This window comes from Oryx dammah, unplaced genomic scaffold (assembly GCF_014754425.2).
Source record: "Oryx dammah isolate SB20612 unplaced genomic scaffold, SCBI_Odam_1.1 HiC_scaffold_5, whole genome shotgun sequence".
Lineage (NCBI taxonomy): Eukaryota > Metazoa > Chordata > Mammalia > Artiodactyla > Bovidae > Oryx > Oryx dammah.
The window spans coordinates 96581468-96594790 of NW_024070189.1; the positions used below are offsets into that span (position 1 = coordinate 96581468).

The 13323-nt window shown below is 60.3% G+C and overlaps 1 protein-coding gene across 6 annotated transcripts in view; it reads left to right on the forward strand.

The window, feature by feature from the left end:
- The first annotated feature begins 6 nt into the window (after window positions 1-6).
- NFIX (nuclear factor I X) overlaps window positions 7-13323 on the forward strand; it is a 95663-nt gene continuing 82346 nt past the window's right edge. For all 6 annotated transcript variants that reach the window (XM_040240829.1, XM_040240832.1, XM_040240831.1 and 3 more), the window contains exon 1: window positions 7-140. In XM_040240829.1, coding sequence (XP_040096763.1) covers window positions 114-140 — 27 coding nt within the window. In that variant the 5' untranslated portion in view covers window positions 7-113. The remainder of the gene's footprint in view (window positions 141-13323) is intronic.

Sequence of the window (13323 nt, forward strand, 5' to 3'; positions counted from 1 at the left end):
GCGCGGCGGAGGCCGGAGGAGCCGAGCCGGAGCCGGAGCCCGAGCGCGGCCGCCGCCTGCCGGGCCTCCCCTCGCCGCGGCCGGCCGCCGCGCTCCCGCCCGGGCGTCCAGCTATGTACTCCCCGTACTGCCTCACCCAGGTACCGGCCGCCGCCCCCGCGCGACCCGGGAGGGGAGCGGGCGCAGGAGGCCGGCCGGCGGCGCGGGCGGGAGGGCGGAGGGGGAGCTCGGCGGCTGGGGGGAGTGAGCCCGCGGGTGGCCGAGGGGTGCAAGCCGGGCGACGGGGAGTCCGGGCACGCGTCCGGACGCCCCGGTGCGCGTGCGACCCTGGCCCAGGGGCAGACTCCTATTGGGGTTCCGGGGGTGGCTGGCTGCGTGCGTGGCGCTGCCCCTGGAGCGCGGAGCCGGAGTGCGTGTGTGTGTGTGTGTATGTGTGTGTGCGCGCGCGCGCGCTCGACTGGGGTGCAGTGGGCAGCGGGACTCCCGCCGACCTGTGGGCGACTGTGGCGTGCACCCGGACAGCGCGGCCGCTGGCAGTGTTTGCGGGGTGACAGAGTAGCAGGGGGTGGTCCGCAGGGCGCCTTGCGGGGACTGGGGCTGGCGGCGTTCCCTAGGGCGGGCGCAGCGGTTCCGCAGGGTGGCAGCGGCCGGCGTGCGTGGCCATGGCCCCTGCGTGCTGCCGGGGTGCCCGGGGCGGGCCGAGCGGCCCGGGCGTCTCCCCAAAGTCTTTGTTCAGGCCTCACATGGGAGCGGGGCTAAGAAAATGGCGGGGCTCCCAAATTTCTGTGGGGCAGGGGAGGGGAAGGAGGGACGGGCCGGCTGCCAGCCCAGGCCGCGCCTCTTCGCCGACCCTGGACGCCGCAGTCGCGCCCCCCCACCCCTAAAAAAAAGAAAAAAAACAACTTTCCTTAGCGCAAACTTTCCGGCCCCAGCGACCCCGGCTGGCTGCGGCGCCGCGGACCAGGCAGGTCTGGGGAATCCCGTCCCGCTGCCTGGAGGCGGGAGGGGCGGGAAGGAGTCTCGGACAACTGCCGATCGTGCTGCGGCCACGCCGTCGAGTCAGCCGCGGGCGCTGTGCCGACCTTGGCGCGCTGCGAGAGCGCGTCCCGCCTCCAGCGAAGTTCCCAGCACCGCGCTCAGTGCAGGGCGAAAGAGGCCGGGGGGGATGTCTGCCCTGCCACCCCACCTTCCCTGGAGGTGGCTTCAGGCTCTGAGAGGGCATAGAAGATACCCAGAGACCACAGCGGCCCTGGTAGCACTGTCTCCTGGGCCATGCTATGGCTGGCAACCCAGACTCCGCAGAGGGACACCTGGGGGCCGCCTAGCTCTGCCTACCAGCAGAGCCTACGTTTGTGGGGAGGGGGCATCTCTAGGCCAAGTCTGGGGTCCTAATTGTCCCCTCTGCCGATCTGAGCCTTGCCAGCTGTGTGCCAAGTGTGCCCAGGCTGCGGAATGGGAATCCACGTGAATATGGCTGCAGTGCGGGTGTGGTTTGTGGCAAGGGGCTAGAGGGTATGTCAGGGGTTTGCGCCAGCCCCCTCCCAACAAACAAAATGCTTGTATCCACAGATGCGTGTGTGTGGTATGTGTCAGTCTCAGGGTCTGCATGTGGCCTTGTGGATCAGGCATGGGCAGCCCTGCATGGTACGGACATGTGTGTGTCCAGGAGCGAGGGTTTTCCTGTACAGAAGCAGGTGTGAGTACATGTTAGTGAGGTGCATATGCACACATGTGTGTCACAGTGTGTATGCAGGTGTGAGCAAGCACTCTGGCCTTGATGGCAGTGTGGGGGGCCCCCACACCCACCATCAGTCAGGGTAGCCCCTCTGACTGGCCGGCCACCCCATCTTAGGCCCCTCGCACAACGACCCCTATACACCTAGCTGGGTGTGAGCTATGGCTGGCCAGTGTGGCTGGTATTTGGGGCCTAGTGGAATCAAGACCTCATGCCTGAGCGGCCCTTGGCCCACCAGCTGCCTGCTTAGCTCCCAGGCCTACCCTCCTCCTTGGCCTGGGTGAGAAATTGGCTCCTCAGACATCACAGCACCCTGGGAAAGAAAATACCAGCTGGCCCACTGGTGACAAGACAAGGAAGGGCTGGGGTAGCCCCCAGACTCAGGGCGATGGCCAGGCCTTGGCTCTCTGACACCCCAGAAGGGAGCAAGGGGTCAGCTCTCTGTGGCAGGCCTGAGTGTGGCAGGGCGTCTGGGGAGAGAAGGGGCATGTGCCTGCTGGATTGCGCTCCTCAGCTCTGGGCAGGCAGCTGCTGTTGGCTGGTCAGCGGAGTCCAGCCTGCCCCTCCTTCCAGTCACATTTCTGGGAGCTAGTCTCTGTTTTTATAAATCGTTCTGCTTCCCTAGTTTGCTCTGCCAGTCTCGTCTTTTCCTGTATCTCTGTCTTTCTCTGCCCCTTTTCCGTCTGTCTCGCTGTCCTATATCTGTGACTGTCCCTGTCTTTCCCTGTCTCTCTCTGATTCTGGCCCCATCTCTGCTCTATCCTCCCCCTCGAGTCTCGGACTCAGTCTCTCCCTGGCCTCGCTGTGTGTGTGTGTGTGTCTTTTTTTTTTTTTTCAAACCAGAATTGGCTTCGATTTTAAAGTCAATAAATGATTGAGCAGGAACGAGCTTGGAGCAGCGGGGCCCTGGCGGGGAAAGGCACTGTGGGCGAGGGGGAAGGGCGGACGTGATGGTGCGGGGGGTAAAAATCTCCTGGTGGAAAAAGCTTCGAAATCCAGGGTGGCTGGGTGGGGTGCTTGCTGGGGCTGTTTGAGCCCACTGCAGCCACGGCCTGAGTCCTTTGTTGAGGGGAATGGGGTAGATGGCAGGCCCCTCCACTCCTAACAAACAGAGCTGCACACAGGATGTGCACACACAGATACACCACCGCTGCCGCCAAGATGAGGACACGAACGACGCCTTTGTGCTGACGTCCAGACACACGGCCATGGACGGACGAACTTATGTACATAGAAAAAGGTGGACCTGTGTTCTCTCCCCACCAGCACACACACACACACACACACCAACACACATGGACCCGTTGATATAGGACACGTGTCTCTACATAAACTCACGGAGACACAGCAATACTGGCCAGACACCTTCGGATACAGGCTGACTCAAGTGTGTGTTCACCCTTACACTTGCTCACACAGACCTGACACAAGACACACACCCTGACACAGACGTGAGGCTGCTGGCTTACCCGGGTGGGTGCACAGACACACGTGTTCACCAACATTGCCTGCCACGCAGCCGCAGGAGCAGCGGAATGTTCACGTACCCTTATTTCCACACAACCACATACACACTCCCTCAAGGGACGGTGATGGGCTGGGGCCTCCCTGATGCCAACACGAGAGCCCCTTGTTATGGCAAATTTTCTCTCTGGCTCTGGCCCTGCCTGCTCAGCGCCCATTGCTGGGGGCGGGAGGCAAGTGTGGTGACCAGCTGGGACAGAGTATACCATGCTTGGGGCTAGGTTGAGCTCACATAGAGTTCAGAGCTGAGGGCTCTGCTGGGTTAACACAGGGGGGACTGGAGCCAGGGGTCCCTGGCCCAGTCCAGAAGGTCTTATGTGACCTCAAGGGCTTCCAGGTGGAGCCGTGGAAGCAGAGGTTGAGTGTGAGACTTTGCCAGAGATGGCTCAGGGTTTGAGCTCCGGCTCTGCATCTTCTAATCCTGTGACTGGAAGCCCAGGATTTTCTTGGTCTGTGAAATGGGCAGTAAAAAAAAAATAATTAAAAATATTTCAATGGGTAATGATATTGATTTCTCACGCTGAGATTAGGCTCAGGGCTGTGCCTGGCATGTAGCGTGTGCTCAAGGAAAGGAATGATGTGTCGTTTTGGTTATCACTGTTAGGCCAGCCTCAGGCCCTCCTAGCTGAGGGCAGGCCACTCCAGAGGGATAGAGGGCAGGGTTAAGCACCTCCCAATCATAGAAATCCAAGTGGACTGCCTGGAGGAAGGAGGAAGCAAAAGAAGAGTTGGGAAGGAAATAGGCCATCTCATGGCCCAGCTGTTTTTCCTCAGGTGGGATACTGGAGGCCAAGTAGGCGGCGGGAGGTAGGGGGGCTGTGAGCGGGCAGGGCAGGGGGGAGTGCCGGAGGGATGGATGGCAGGGGTTCAAGACAGGGAGAGGTGATAGTGGGGGTGAGGGAGGGGACAGAGAGCCAAGACCTGGGCTGCCCTGTGGGAACCATGGCATTCGTGGGGGGCTTCAGTTGCCCCTGGTCCTTTCCCTGAGTTTGACCAAGCTGGCTTTGAGGCTAGGCTCTGAGGCCTTGGGCCAGAGTGTGCAAGGGTGTGTACACGTGAGTCTTCAGATGTGAGTGGGTCAGAAAACCTAGGAATCTGGGTGGGTCCCGGTGTTGACATCCTCGTGGCTCCAGAGTCATTTCTGTGTCTGCATCAGGGCATATCGTCACCTGGGCCCATCGTGGGGATGGGATGCCTGTGCGGGACCCTATGAGGGCACTTGACAGGGTCCAGTGGGCATTGTGGGTATGGGCAGGGGACAGGCGTGCAGCTGTGGCTGGCAGCAAAGGCTCCCTAGCGGTCAGTGTCGAACCACTGGCTTCCATTTCCAGCCCCCTGGGAGCCTGGCCTTTCTGGTCCTCTTGGTTCCTGTCCTCTGCTCTTGAAGTGCAGGCACAGGGGGCCGGCGAGGGGGGTCTCACAGTTTCCTCCAGCTGGACCGAGAGGCTGAGGAGGCCTGGATGCCGGTGCTTCCCTCCAGCACAGCGCTGAGGAGGGGGTCTTGTCCCTCCTAGCGGCGGGGGGAGGGGAGAGAATGCAGTCTGTGCTTTCCTACCCCCAAACCCCTGGAGGTGTAGGTGAAGGGGCCAGGTAGGGGGACACCCCTGAGCAGCTCCCCGGATTCTTCCAGATTCGCGTGTGCGTTCGTCGGCATGGCGAGCCATGGAGGACCGTTCCCGGAAGGTGGCTCTGCATGTCTGTGTGGCTCCCTTTTCAAGTGCCCCTGTGTCTCCGAGGGTGTGTCAGTGGATGCTGCCTGCTGTCTCTGAGGGTCATCCCCAGCTCCGTCTCTGTGCATTGAGGTGACACCGGGGTGGGGGGTGTCACTGTGGGTGTCAGGATGCCCGATGTGGTCTTTGTGTCACAGCGTCGCTACGGTGTGTCACTAAACGAATCATCGATGGAAGCCTCCTGGGTCTGGCCGTCACGACAAGTGGTGCATCAATGTGTCTCACTGTGTGGGGCGGCCTGTCTGTGTCCACCTGTGTTGGCCTACCCGTTTCCCTGTGTGGGCCGACAGGTATCACCCCCATGGCGCTGTGTGTCCTGGGCTTGCCCCAGTGACCATCGATTGGTGTTTCTCCACTGGGACCCCTCTCCGTGGCCTCCCCTGGCCTCTCGGCACCTTGTGAAGGGCCCACTATGGCGACCAATCTAGCGGCTGGGAGTGGGCCGGCCTCTCCAAGGCTTCCCCTGAGGTCTGGCGGCCGTGGTGGCCCTGCTGTGGGCCCCACCCTTGCCCCTGGCCCGGCATGGACAGAAGCCCGTTGTGTGGTGAGGTGCGGGTGTATGTTTGGGCCGCCCACAGGCCTCGCTCTGTCTGCCCGGCGCACATTGATCTTGGCTTCTGCCCGTGTCCGTCTTGGCCTGGCCAGCTGGGGTGTCCGGCTGTCTCCATGGGCCTGAGCCCACTGCCCCCAGGGCCAAGCCGGCCCCGGGTCCCCCACCCCCACGCCACCCTGCTGACCCCTGGAGGCTTTGAGAGCGTGGTTTGGAGGCTGAAGCCCCCTCCCTGACTTCCCCGCCCCCTCTCTTTCCTCCCTCTCTCCCCTCCTCCTGCTCCCTCTCTCCCTCTCTCTCCTCCTGCCAAACGCATCTTGGCTCTGTCTGAATATCTCTCCTCCTCGATTTTTGGCTCCAGCTCTGGGCGCGTTCACTAAAAGAAGGGCTAGCTCCCCCCTTCCCCGCCCCCCTTCCTTGCTGCCTCCCCCCCACTCCGGAGGAGCCCCTCTGAGGGCGGGAGTGGCCGAGTGAAGGGGCCTGGGCCCCCAAGCGGGCTGGGCTAAAGGGGGCACAGGACCGGTGGGCGAGGGGGCTGGGTGGACTGGGCCTGGCAGCCTGAGCGAGCAGTGGCTGGGGTGACTTTGCTGCCCGGTTGGGTGGGCGGGTGGGTGGGGAGGGGTCGGGGGCACGGAGCTGGGGTGTCTGGCTTCTGGTGGGGCTGGCAGGCCTCTGCGAGGCGCAGCTGTGCCCAGAACTCCGAGCTGCGTTTGCCATCACTACCGATGTGGCTGCGCCAGCCGGGGAGGGGGAGGCGGGTGGCGGGCACTGCGGCGCTCCATAGCCAATCGGAAGCCCGGGTTGCACTGGGGAGCTCTCCCCCCACTGGGCCCCACCCTGAGCAGAGACTGGGGGTGGTGGCCAGCAGCAGGCAAGGGGCAGTGCCACCACCATCACCCAGAACCCGGCCCCCTCGGTTGGAAGCTCTGTGCCAGCCTTCCTGGCACATATCAGGCAAAGGCCGGGGTCTGTCCCCACCTGAATCTGCAGGAGCAGAACTGGAGAAAGCGGCAACCTGGAGGAGCACCCCACCCTTTTGGCCCCAGGAAGCAGCTTTCTGTCCAGGGCAGCCAGGAGCTGGGGGCGGGGTGGGGGGTGAGTGCCTAATCATCTGAGATGGTCCATCCAAATATCGGCTTCAGTTGAATCATCTTGGGGGTTTATTCTGGGTCTGTCTCCCACAAAGTTGCACACGGTCACTGGCACACACAGGCACAAAGAATCACGTCGTCAACACAGGCATGGCACTCAGGAGCACACAGACACTGGGGTTCCCATACAGAGGGGCTCGCTTCACACACAGACACTTAGAGATGCCCCCGCCACACCAAACACAGCGACTCGGGCTCCGTGCACAGGGTCACGTGCGTGGGTGCTGACTCTGGTGCACCCATGGTACACAATGAGACACCATGAGACACAGGCACCGCCACCACCCAACAGCACACAGCCCCCAGACATGTGGCGTAAAGTGCATGGCACACGCACGCAGTGACACTCTCAGACACACGGTGAGACACACACACCTTGCGATGCTTGGAAACATCTGGTTGTCACACATGGAGGAGAGTTTGCCTCTGGCATCTAGTGGGTGGAAGCCAGGGAGGCGCCCAGCACCCGCAGGACACAGAAGTGACCCCAACCACAAATAATGATTCAGCCCTCGTGTCAACCGTTGGGCTGAAGTGGAAAAACTCGGCTCTAGTATATTGTTAGACACACGCAGTCACATACACCTGAGCCCGGCTAGCTCCTAACACCCACTGAGTGCGTGCGTGCACACACACAAATACACCCGGACAAGAGTCTGGCTAGCACAGTGTCTCACACTGTCTTGCTCACCAGGACCCAGGTATTGTCAACAAATGCATGCCTCCCCCCACCTCACAGACACACAAGCCTGGGCACAAATGGTGGGGCACGTACACAATCCCATGTTGCTCCAGCACACGGGGATGAGGGTCACACCCACACACCCATTCGCACCTGGGCCACACTTGGCCCTGCTTGGAAATGGAGCCTCAGAGGTGAGACCTGCCCTCTTTGTACCTTCCCTTCTACCTGCCTGCCCTGCTCCCAGCTGTCTTTAAGTGGCAGATCCAACCACCCCAAGATGGAACTGCCTTTAAGTGGCAGTTCCATCCTCTCCTGATGGAACTGAGAGCTCTGAGTCCCAGTGCTGGTTTGTAGATGCCTAGGGGATACTCCTACGAGGCCACATGCCCGCCTCTACCCACAACACCCCTGCTTCTGGGCCCCTGTTTCACAGTCTTGCTTCTGGCAGCCACTGAGACAGTCCAGGATGGAGGCGAGGCTGACCCCTGAGGCTCTGGTTCTCCGTGCGGCTGTCTCATTAATCCTCTGGCCGTTGACTCCTCATTTCTGACTCTGGAGAAAGAGCAGAAGAAAGGTGGCTGATGGAGTCCTACAGGAAGAAAACCTTTCAGAGGATAATAAGTGGATAAGTGTTTGTCCTCAGAATCGTAGCAATGGCTAAAGTGTGCTGAATGCGCGCTGTGTCTTGACCTGACCTATGTGCCTCCCTAGCTCGTCTCCCTGAATCCTTCCACACGAGGTGGACATGGTAAGGGTTAGCTGTGCCCATGTGTGTCTCTGACAGTATGTTAGACCGGGTTGCTCCACTTCAGCACTGTTGGCATTGGGGACATTTGGACATTATTAGGAGAGTGGGACCTCTGAGCCAATTTCCTGGGTATGAATCCTGGCTTTGTTACTCAGTAGCTGTGTGACCTTGGGCAAGTCGTTCAACTTCTCTGGGCCTCAGTTTGCTCTCATAGGGTTGTGGGAAGGATCAGAGGAGTTGGTTTATCCCAAGTGCTTTAAAACAGTACTTGATGTGAAGCAAGTGCTTGATTCGATAGATGAAAAACAGATTCTGAGAAGACGTGTCCTGTATCAGGGCCAAGGGCTAGAAGGTGGAAGAGCCTTGCTCTCTTCTCTGATCACCCCTATCCTAAATCTTACTGATGGGAGAAAAAGCTAGCTTATTTTCTGGCCTTAATGAAATTTCAGAGTGGCCCTCTCGGCCCCCATTCAGAGTGTGTCCTAGCGGTTGATGTTGACCCTTGAACCCTAGTTACGGCTCTGACCTTCAGCTCTTCTTCTGTCCCAGGGCTCAGAATGAGAGTGGACAGTCATCCCACCCTCTCTGCACACCCACCAGCCAGGCTTATCCTCACCTTCCTGGCAGGGCCCAACGCCCTCTCCCACACCTTGCCGGGCACCTTGCCGGGCACCTCGCCAGAGCCCGTGTGCTGGGGGTGCAGCTGGGGGCCTGTGCATTCCTTCCACAAATATTTGCTAAGCACCTCCTGGGTGCCAGCCCTGTTCTAGGCCCCGGGGGCTCGGCAAGGAGCAAAATCAGTGGAGGTGCCAGCCCCGGTGGGAGGGTAGACTGTGAACCCGATAAACAAAGGAGTGTCCAGTATTTGAGACTGCGATAGGTGTTATGGGGGAACGAGGACAGGTAGGGCCCTCAGAAGTGCCGGACAGCTATGTTTTTTAGCAGAGGTGGTCTGGTGGCCTCGTGGCTCAGTGTTGACTTTCAATTTGGTTGCTCTGCCGTGGCTCAAGTGTGGCCTACCAGGTCCTCTGCCCTCTCCACGGGGTAGTGCGGAGGTCAGGGGTACGTGACTTAGTCTGGTTGCCTGCACCATCCGCCTGGAACCCACAGCCTCTTGTTGCTGCTGTCTGAGGTCATCCGTTATCCTTACTTGTGGATGCCGGCCTAAGACCCGGGGACAAGATGGCCGGGGCCTCTTCTCTATAAAAACTGGGACTCGATGGGCACTGGGTGCTCTCAACTGGGCTGCTCTGAGCTGGGGGGTGGGGCTGGGGCAGCTGGTGGCCCAGAGTGGCACTTCCACCTGGGCCCCTCGATTTAGCTCCCTCGGGGCGGGTCCAGTTTATTTTTACCCAGCCTGTCTCCCTGGCAGTGCCAGGCTGCGCCATCTTTGTAGGGTCTTGGGGACCTGCCCATGGTTTGAGGGGACCTAGCTTTGTCTGCTGGACCCCCAGTTCCCACCTCTGGACCCCCATTTCCCTCTACCCCCAAAGCTCCAGGTGTGAGGGCTCTGGACTGGAGCTGGTGGGGTCAGCACTGCTGGCTGGCAACCCTTGTGCCCAGCCTGGTGGCATTTGGTTTGGCGTCCTGCCTGCCCGCCACCCCCACCCCATGCCCGGGCAGAGCCGAGCGGCTGCTGCTGCCAGTCTCCATTTCGAAGTTGAGGTGGGGGTGGGGGAACGCTGGGCACCTCCTGGGCCCCTTGCCCACCGCATGCCACCTGGGGCTTGTTCCCCATGCCCGCTCCGTGGAAGGGCCCAGCCTGCTTTTCCCATTGCCCCTTTGCATCCCAGAGCTCAGAGAGGATGCCTGCCTGGCTTCCATCTTCCCTGCTTGCTTCCTCCCTCTCTCGCCTGCTTGCCTGTAATGGCTCACCATTTTTGGCATCTCCTCCCCCTCCCCCTCCCATAGGCGCCAACCTCACTTCCAAACCTGCCGTTGCTGGCTCTCTGGCCTCTGCTGCCTGGGGCTGGGGACCTTGGAAGAGAGGGTTTGGGAGGCCAAGCATATGGGCTCAAGGAGGGCTTTCTGGGTGCTTGTGTATGTGCATCTGGAGGAGGAAACATGCTTCAAGCCAGCTTGTGCAACCAGCCTCAAGGTTGGCAGAGCTGGGCTGCAGAAAGGGTGACGGAGAAGTGCAGACACTCCCACTTCTGAACTGACCCCTAGGGCCTGGTGTCAGCCTCTGGGACCCAGGGAGACCAGGCGGGCATTTCTCTCCAAGCCCAGGGTCTGGACAGAAATGGGAAAAGCCAGGCTTCGTTTGGAGGGTGCTCCCACCCCTCCTCTGCCAAGCCTACCCCCTCCCACCCTGGGCTTGAAGATTTCTGTTCCCCTTCCCCAGAGCTGGGGTGGGGGGAACCAAGCCCCAAGCTAGGCACTTGTGCCCACAGAGGGACAAGGGCCTTAGGAGGAACCGGTTTACTGCCCCCCCCCCCAAGCCTGGTGCCCGCCTCTCTCGGCACTAAACAAAGTTTGCTAAGTAACTTCAAATGTTATTTGAGGACGGCCTGGCCTCAGCCCAAGGCGGCCCTGTGGAAACTTGTTTTTCGCTGCCGAGGCTGCAAGTATCAAAGACACACTTTCGGGGGGGTGGGGTGGGGTGGGGGGGTGCTTCGACACTTCTCCCCTCTCTCTGGCAGGGGCTGGTCTTGAACGGACACACAGACACACAGAGGCCTATGATAGCAGAGGGACACACACATCATGTGTGGCTTGTGACACCAGACACGTGACAGCCGAGGATCATAGCACTCCCCAGAACATACACCCAGCACACACATACTGACACACCGAGGGGGGCAGGGTGGGGTTTGGAGGGTACTGCCCCCAACCCACAGGCCCTGGGGTTTTTCCAGCTGCTGAGGTTTTTCCATACTGGGGAAGTGCATGACACAAAGCCTGGAGTTCTGATTTCTCAGGTCTCCTGGCCGTGAGTGGGTACTCAAGATGGGTCCCCTCCCCTTTCTCAGCCTCAGTTTCTCCAAGTGTAGAAGGAGGCGCTGGGCCCCAGGGAGGGGTGTAAGAAGCAGAATCCTACACTGATTAGAAGAGTGACTGGGTTGAAATCAGTGAAGGGAGCAGTGAGTCCCTTAAAAGTGGGGTCTGAGCACAAGGCCTGGGGTACAAGCTATGCTTGTAGGTGTCAGCTGGCATTTCCAAAAACCTGATGGGTGTCCACCTTGACTGGAGGCCCAGACCTCAAGCAGCTCTATGTTTGCCAGTTCCTAGGGAAGTCTCTGTTTTTCTCATCTTCTTCCTCCATTTCTCTCTTGGCTTTTCTTGGTCTTTCCCTAAATCCCTCCTTCTCTGGGTCTCCACCAGCCCTCCCCAGGCCTGGAGCTCAGGGAAATTGTGGAAAACAGGCTCAGGGTAATTGTGGAAAACAGGCTTAGGGTGTGTGTCCCTCACCAAAGCCAGCCGGGCCTGCGATCCTCTATGCCCTGAGGTTCCTGATGACCTTCCTGGGGTGGAGATGGGTATCTGAGCTGACACAATGTGTCCCCCTGGGGAGGGGTAGGCTCCATCATAGGGTCACCTCCCAAGGTTTGTAAGCAGGTGGGATCCCTCTGAACAATAGAAAGGGCAAGGTGGACAGGACACTGGACTGACCTGCCCCCAGGCCCTGAGAATCTCCTCATCTGTCAGCCAGACCCTCCCTGAGGTAGGTTTATGGGGGTCCCCTGGTCCCAGCCCCACACACCACTTCATCTCCACTCACAGTCGGTACGCGCAACACCCCGCCACCCGCAGTCTGTCGCGCAGTGACAGCCTGTCACAGGCACTGCCGCACACCGGCACAATCTGTCGTCCACGCACAGTCTCACACACAACCTGTCACACACACGCACACACACACAGCGGCACAGTCACACACACAGCCAGCCTCACGCGATCACACCAAGCGTCACAGCTTGTCACAGCCATAGACTTCACAATAAAAATAACAGCTAGCAACTCCAGAGCAATTATGCCTGGGCAGCGGGTGGGCGGGTGCACGTGACCTCCTGTAACCTTCCCAGCGGGAGACAGGTATGAGTAACCTGTTTTACAGATGAGGAAACAGAGGCCAGAAGGTTAAGTGCCAAGGTCATGAGGCTAGAAGTGGGATGGCAGGAAGTACTCAGCAACGCCCCCAGGGGCAAGCAAGACTTAAAAGATCACCCTGCTTTTCAACCCAGTCCTATGCAACTGACATTCCTCCTTCTGACCCTCCCCATGGGAGTTCCCTTCCCATTCCCCAGATGGGGAAAACTGAGGTTCTAAGCAACCCAGGCAAAAAACAAGGGAAGGGGCCTCCCGGTTCCTTGCTTAAAAGGGCTCAAACGGTCTGCCCTCCCCTAAGGAAATGCGAACCATGCCCTCCAGCCCAAATGTCACTTTGCTGCTTGTGGCCCGTGGTGGCTGCAGCCTGCAGAGCCTTTGGCTGGGGCCAGGGTTCTGGAAGGCAGAGAGGTGGCTGCAAAACTGTCTCTATCCACAGTGAGGGGTGGGAGTGGCAGCCTTAGGCTTCCAGGGAAGTCCCTCGGCCCCAGCCATGCCCAGGAGACCTGGGCTGCCCTGCACCCTTACTCCCCAGGGCCCTCCGCATTCCAGTGCGCTTCCTCCTCCTCCTCCTCTGCAGCCCTCTTTCCCTTGCTTTCCCCTTCTTTGTTCCACCCCCGTCCGCTCCCCGGGGCTTCCCCCATTAGAGCAGCCACGGCCAAAACCAACACCGCTCCAACGACATCCCGCTGAGACCCGCCGGGCGGCGGCGGGCCCTGCCCCCTGGCCCGCTTAGGGGCCAAATCCTGGCTCGGCGTGGCGGCAACGGCGGCCCCGGCGCACGTGTCGGCTCTTAGGGCAAGCACATGCGCACACCCGGCTCAGCGGCCCCGACGGGGCGCCTGGGTGGGCGCACTCCCGGGTCTGCGGACACTCGGGCGCGCGCACGCACGTAAGCAAGCTCTCGCACAGAAGCTCAGAACCGAGTGGCCAACGTTCCCTAGCCTGACGCCGGCGGCCGGGATCCCAGGCACTGCCTGCTCTGCGCATACGCAGGCCCCACACCCCATTGGGACTGCTGGAAGCACACCTTCCATAAATATATACCCTTGCCCAACATCAGATGGGGGGCTGGCACACATACATATACACAGACGCGCGCGCGCGCACACACACACACATCACGCACTTGCACTCCTGCTTGTATCCTGAGCGG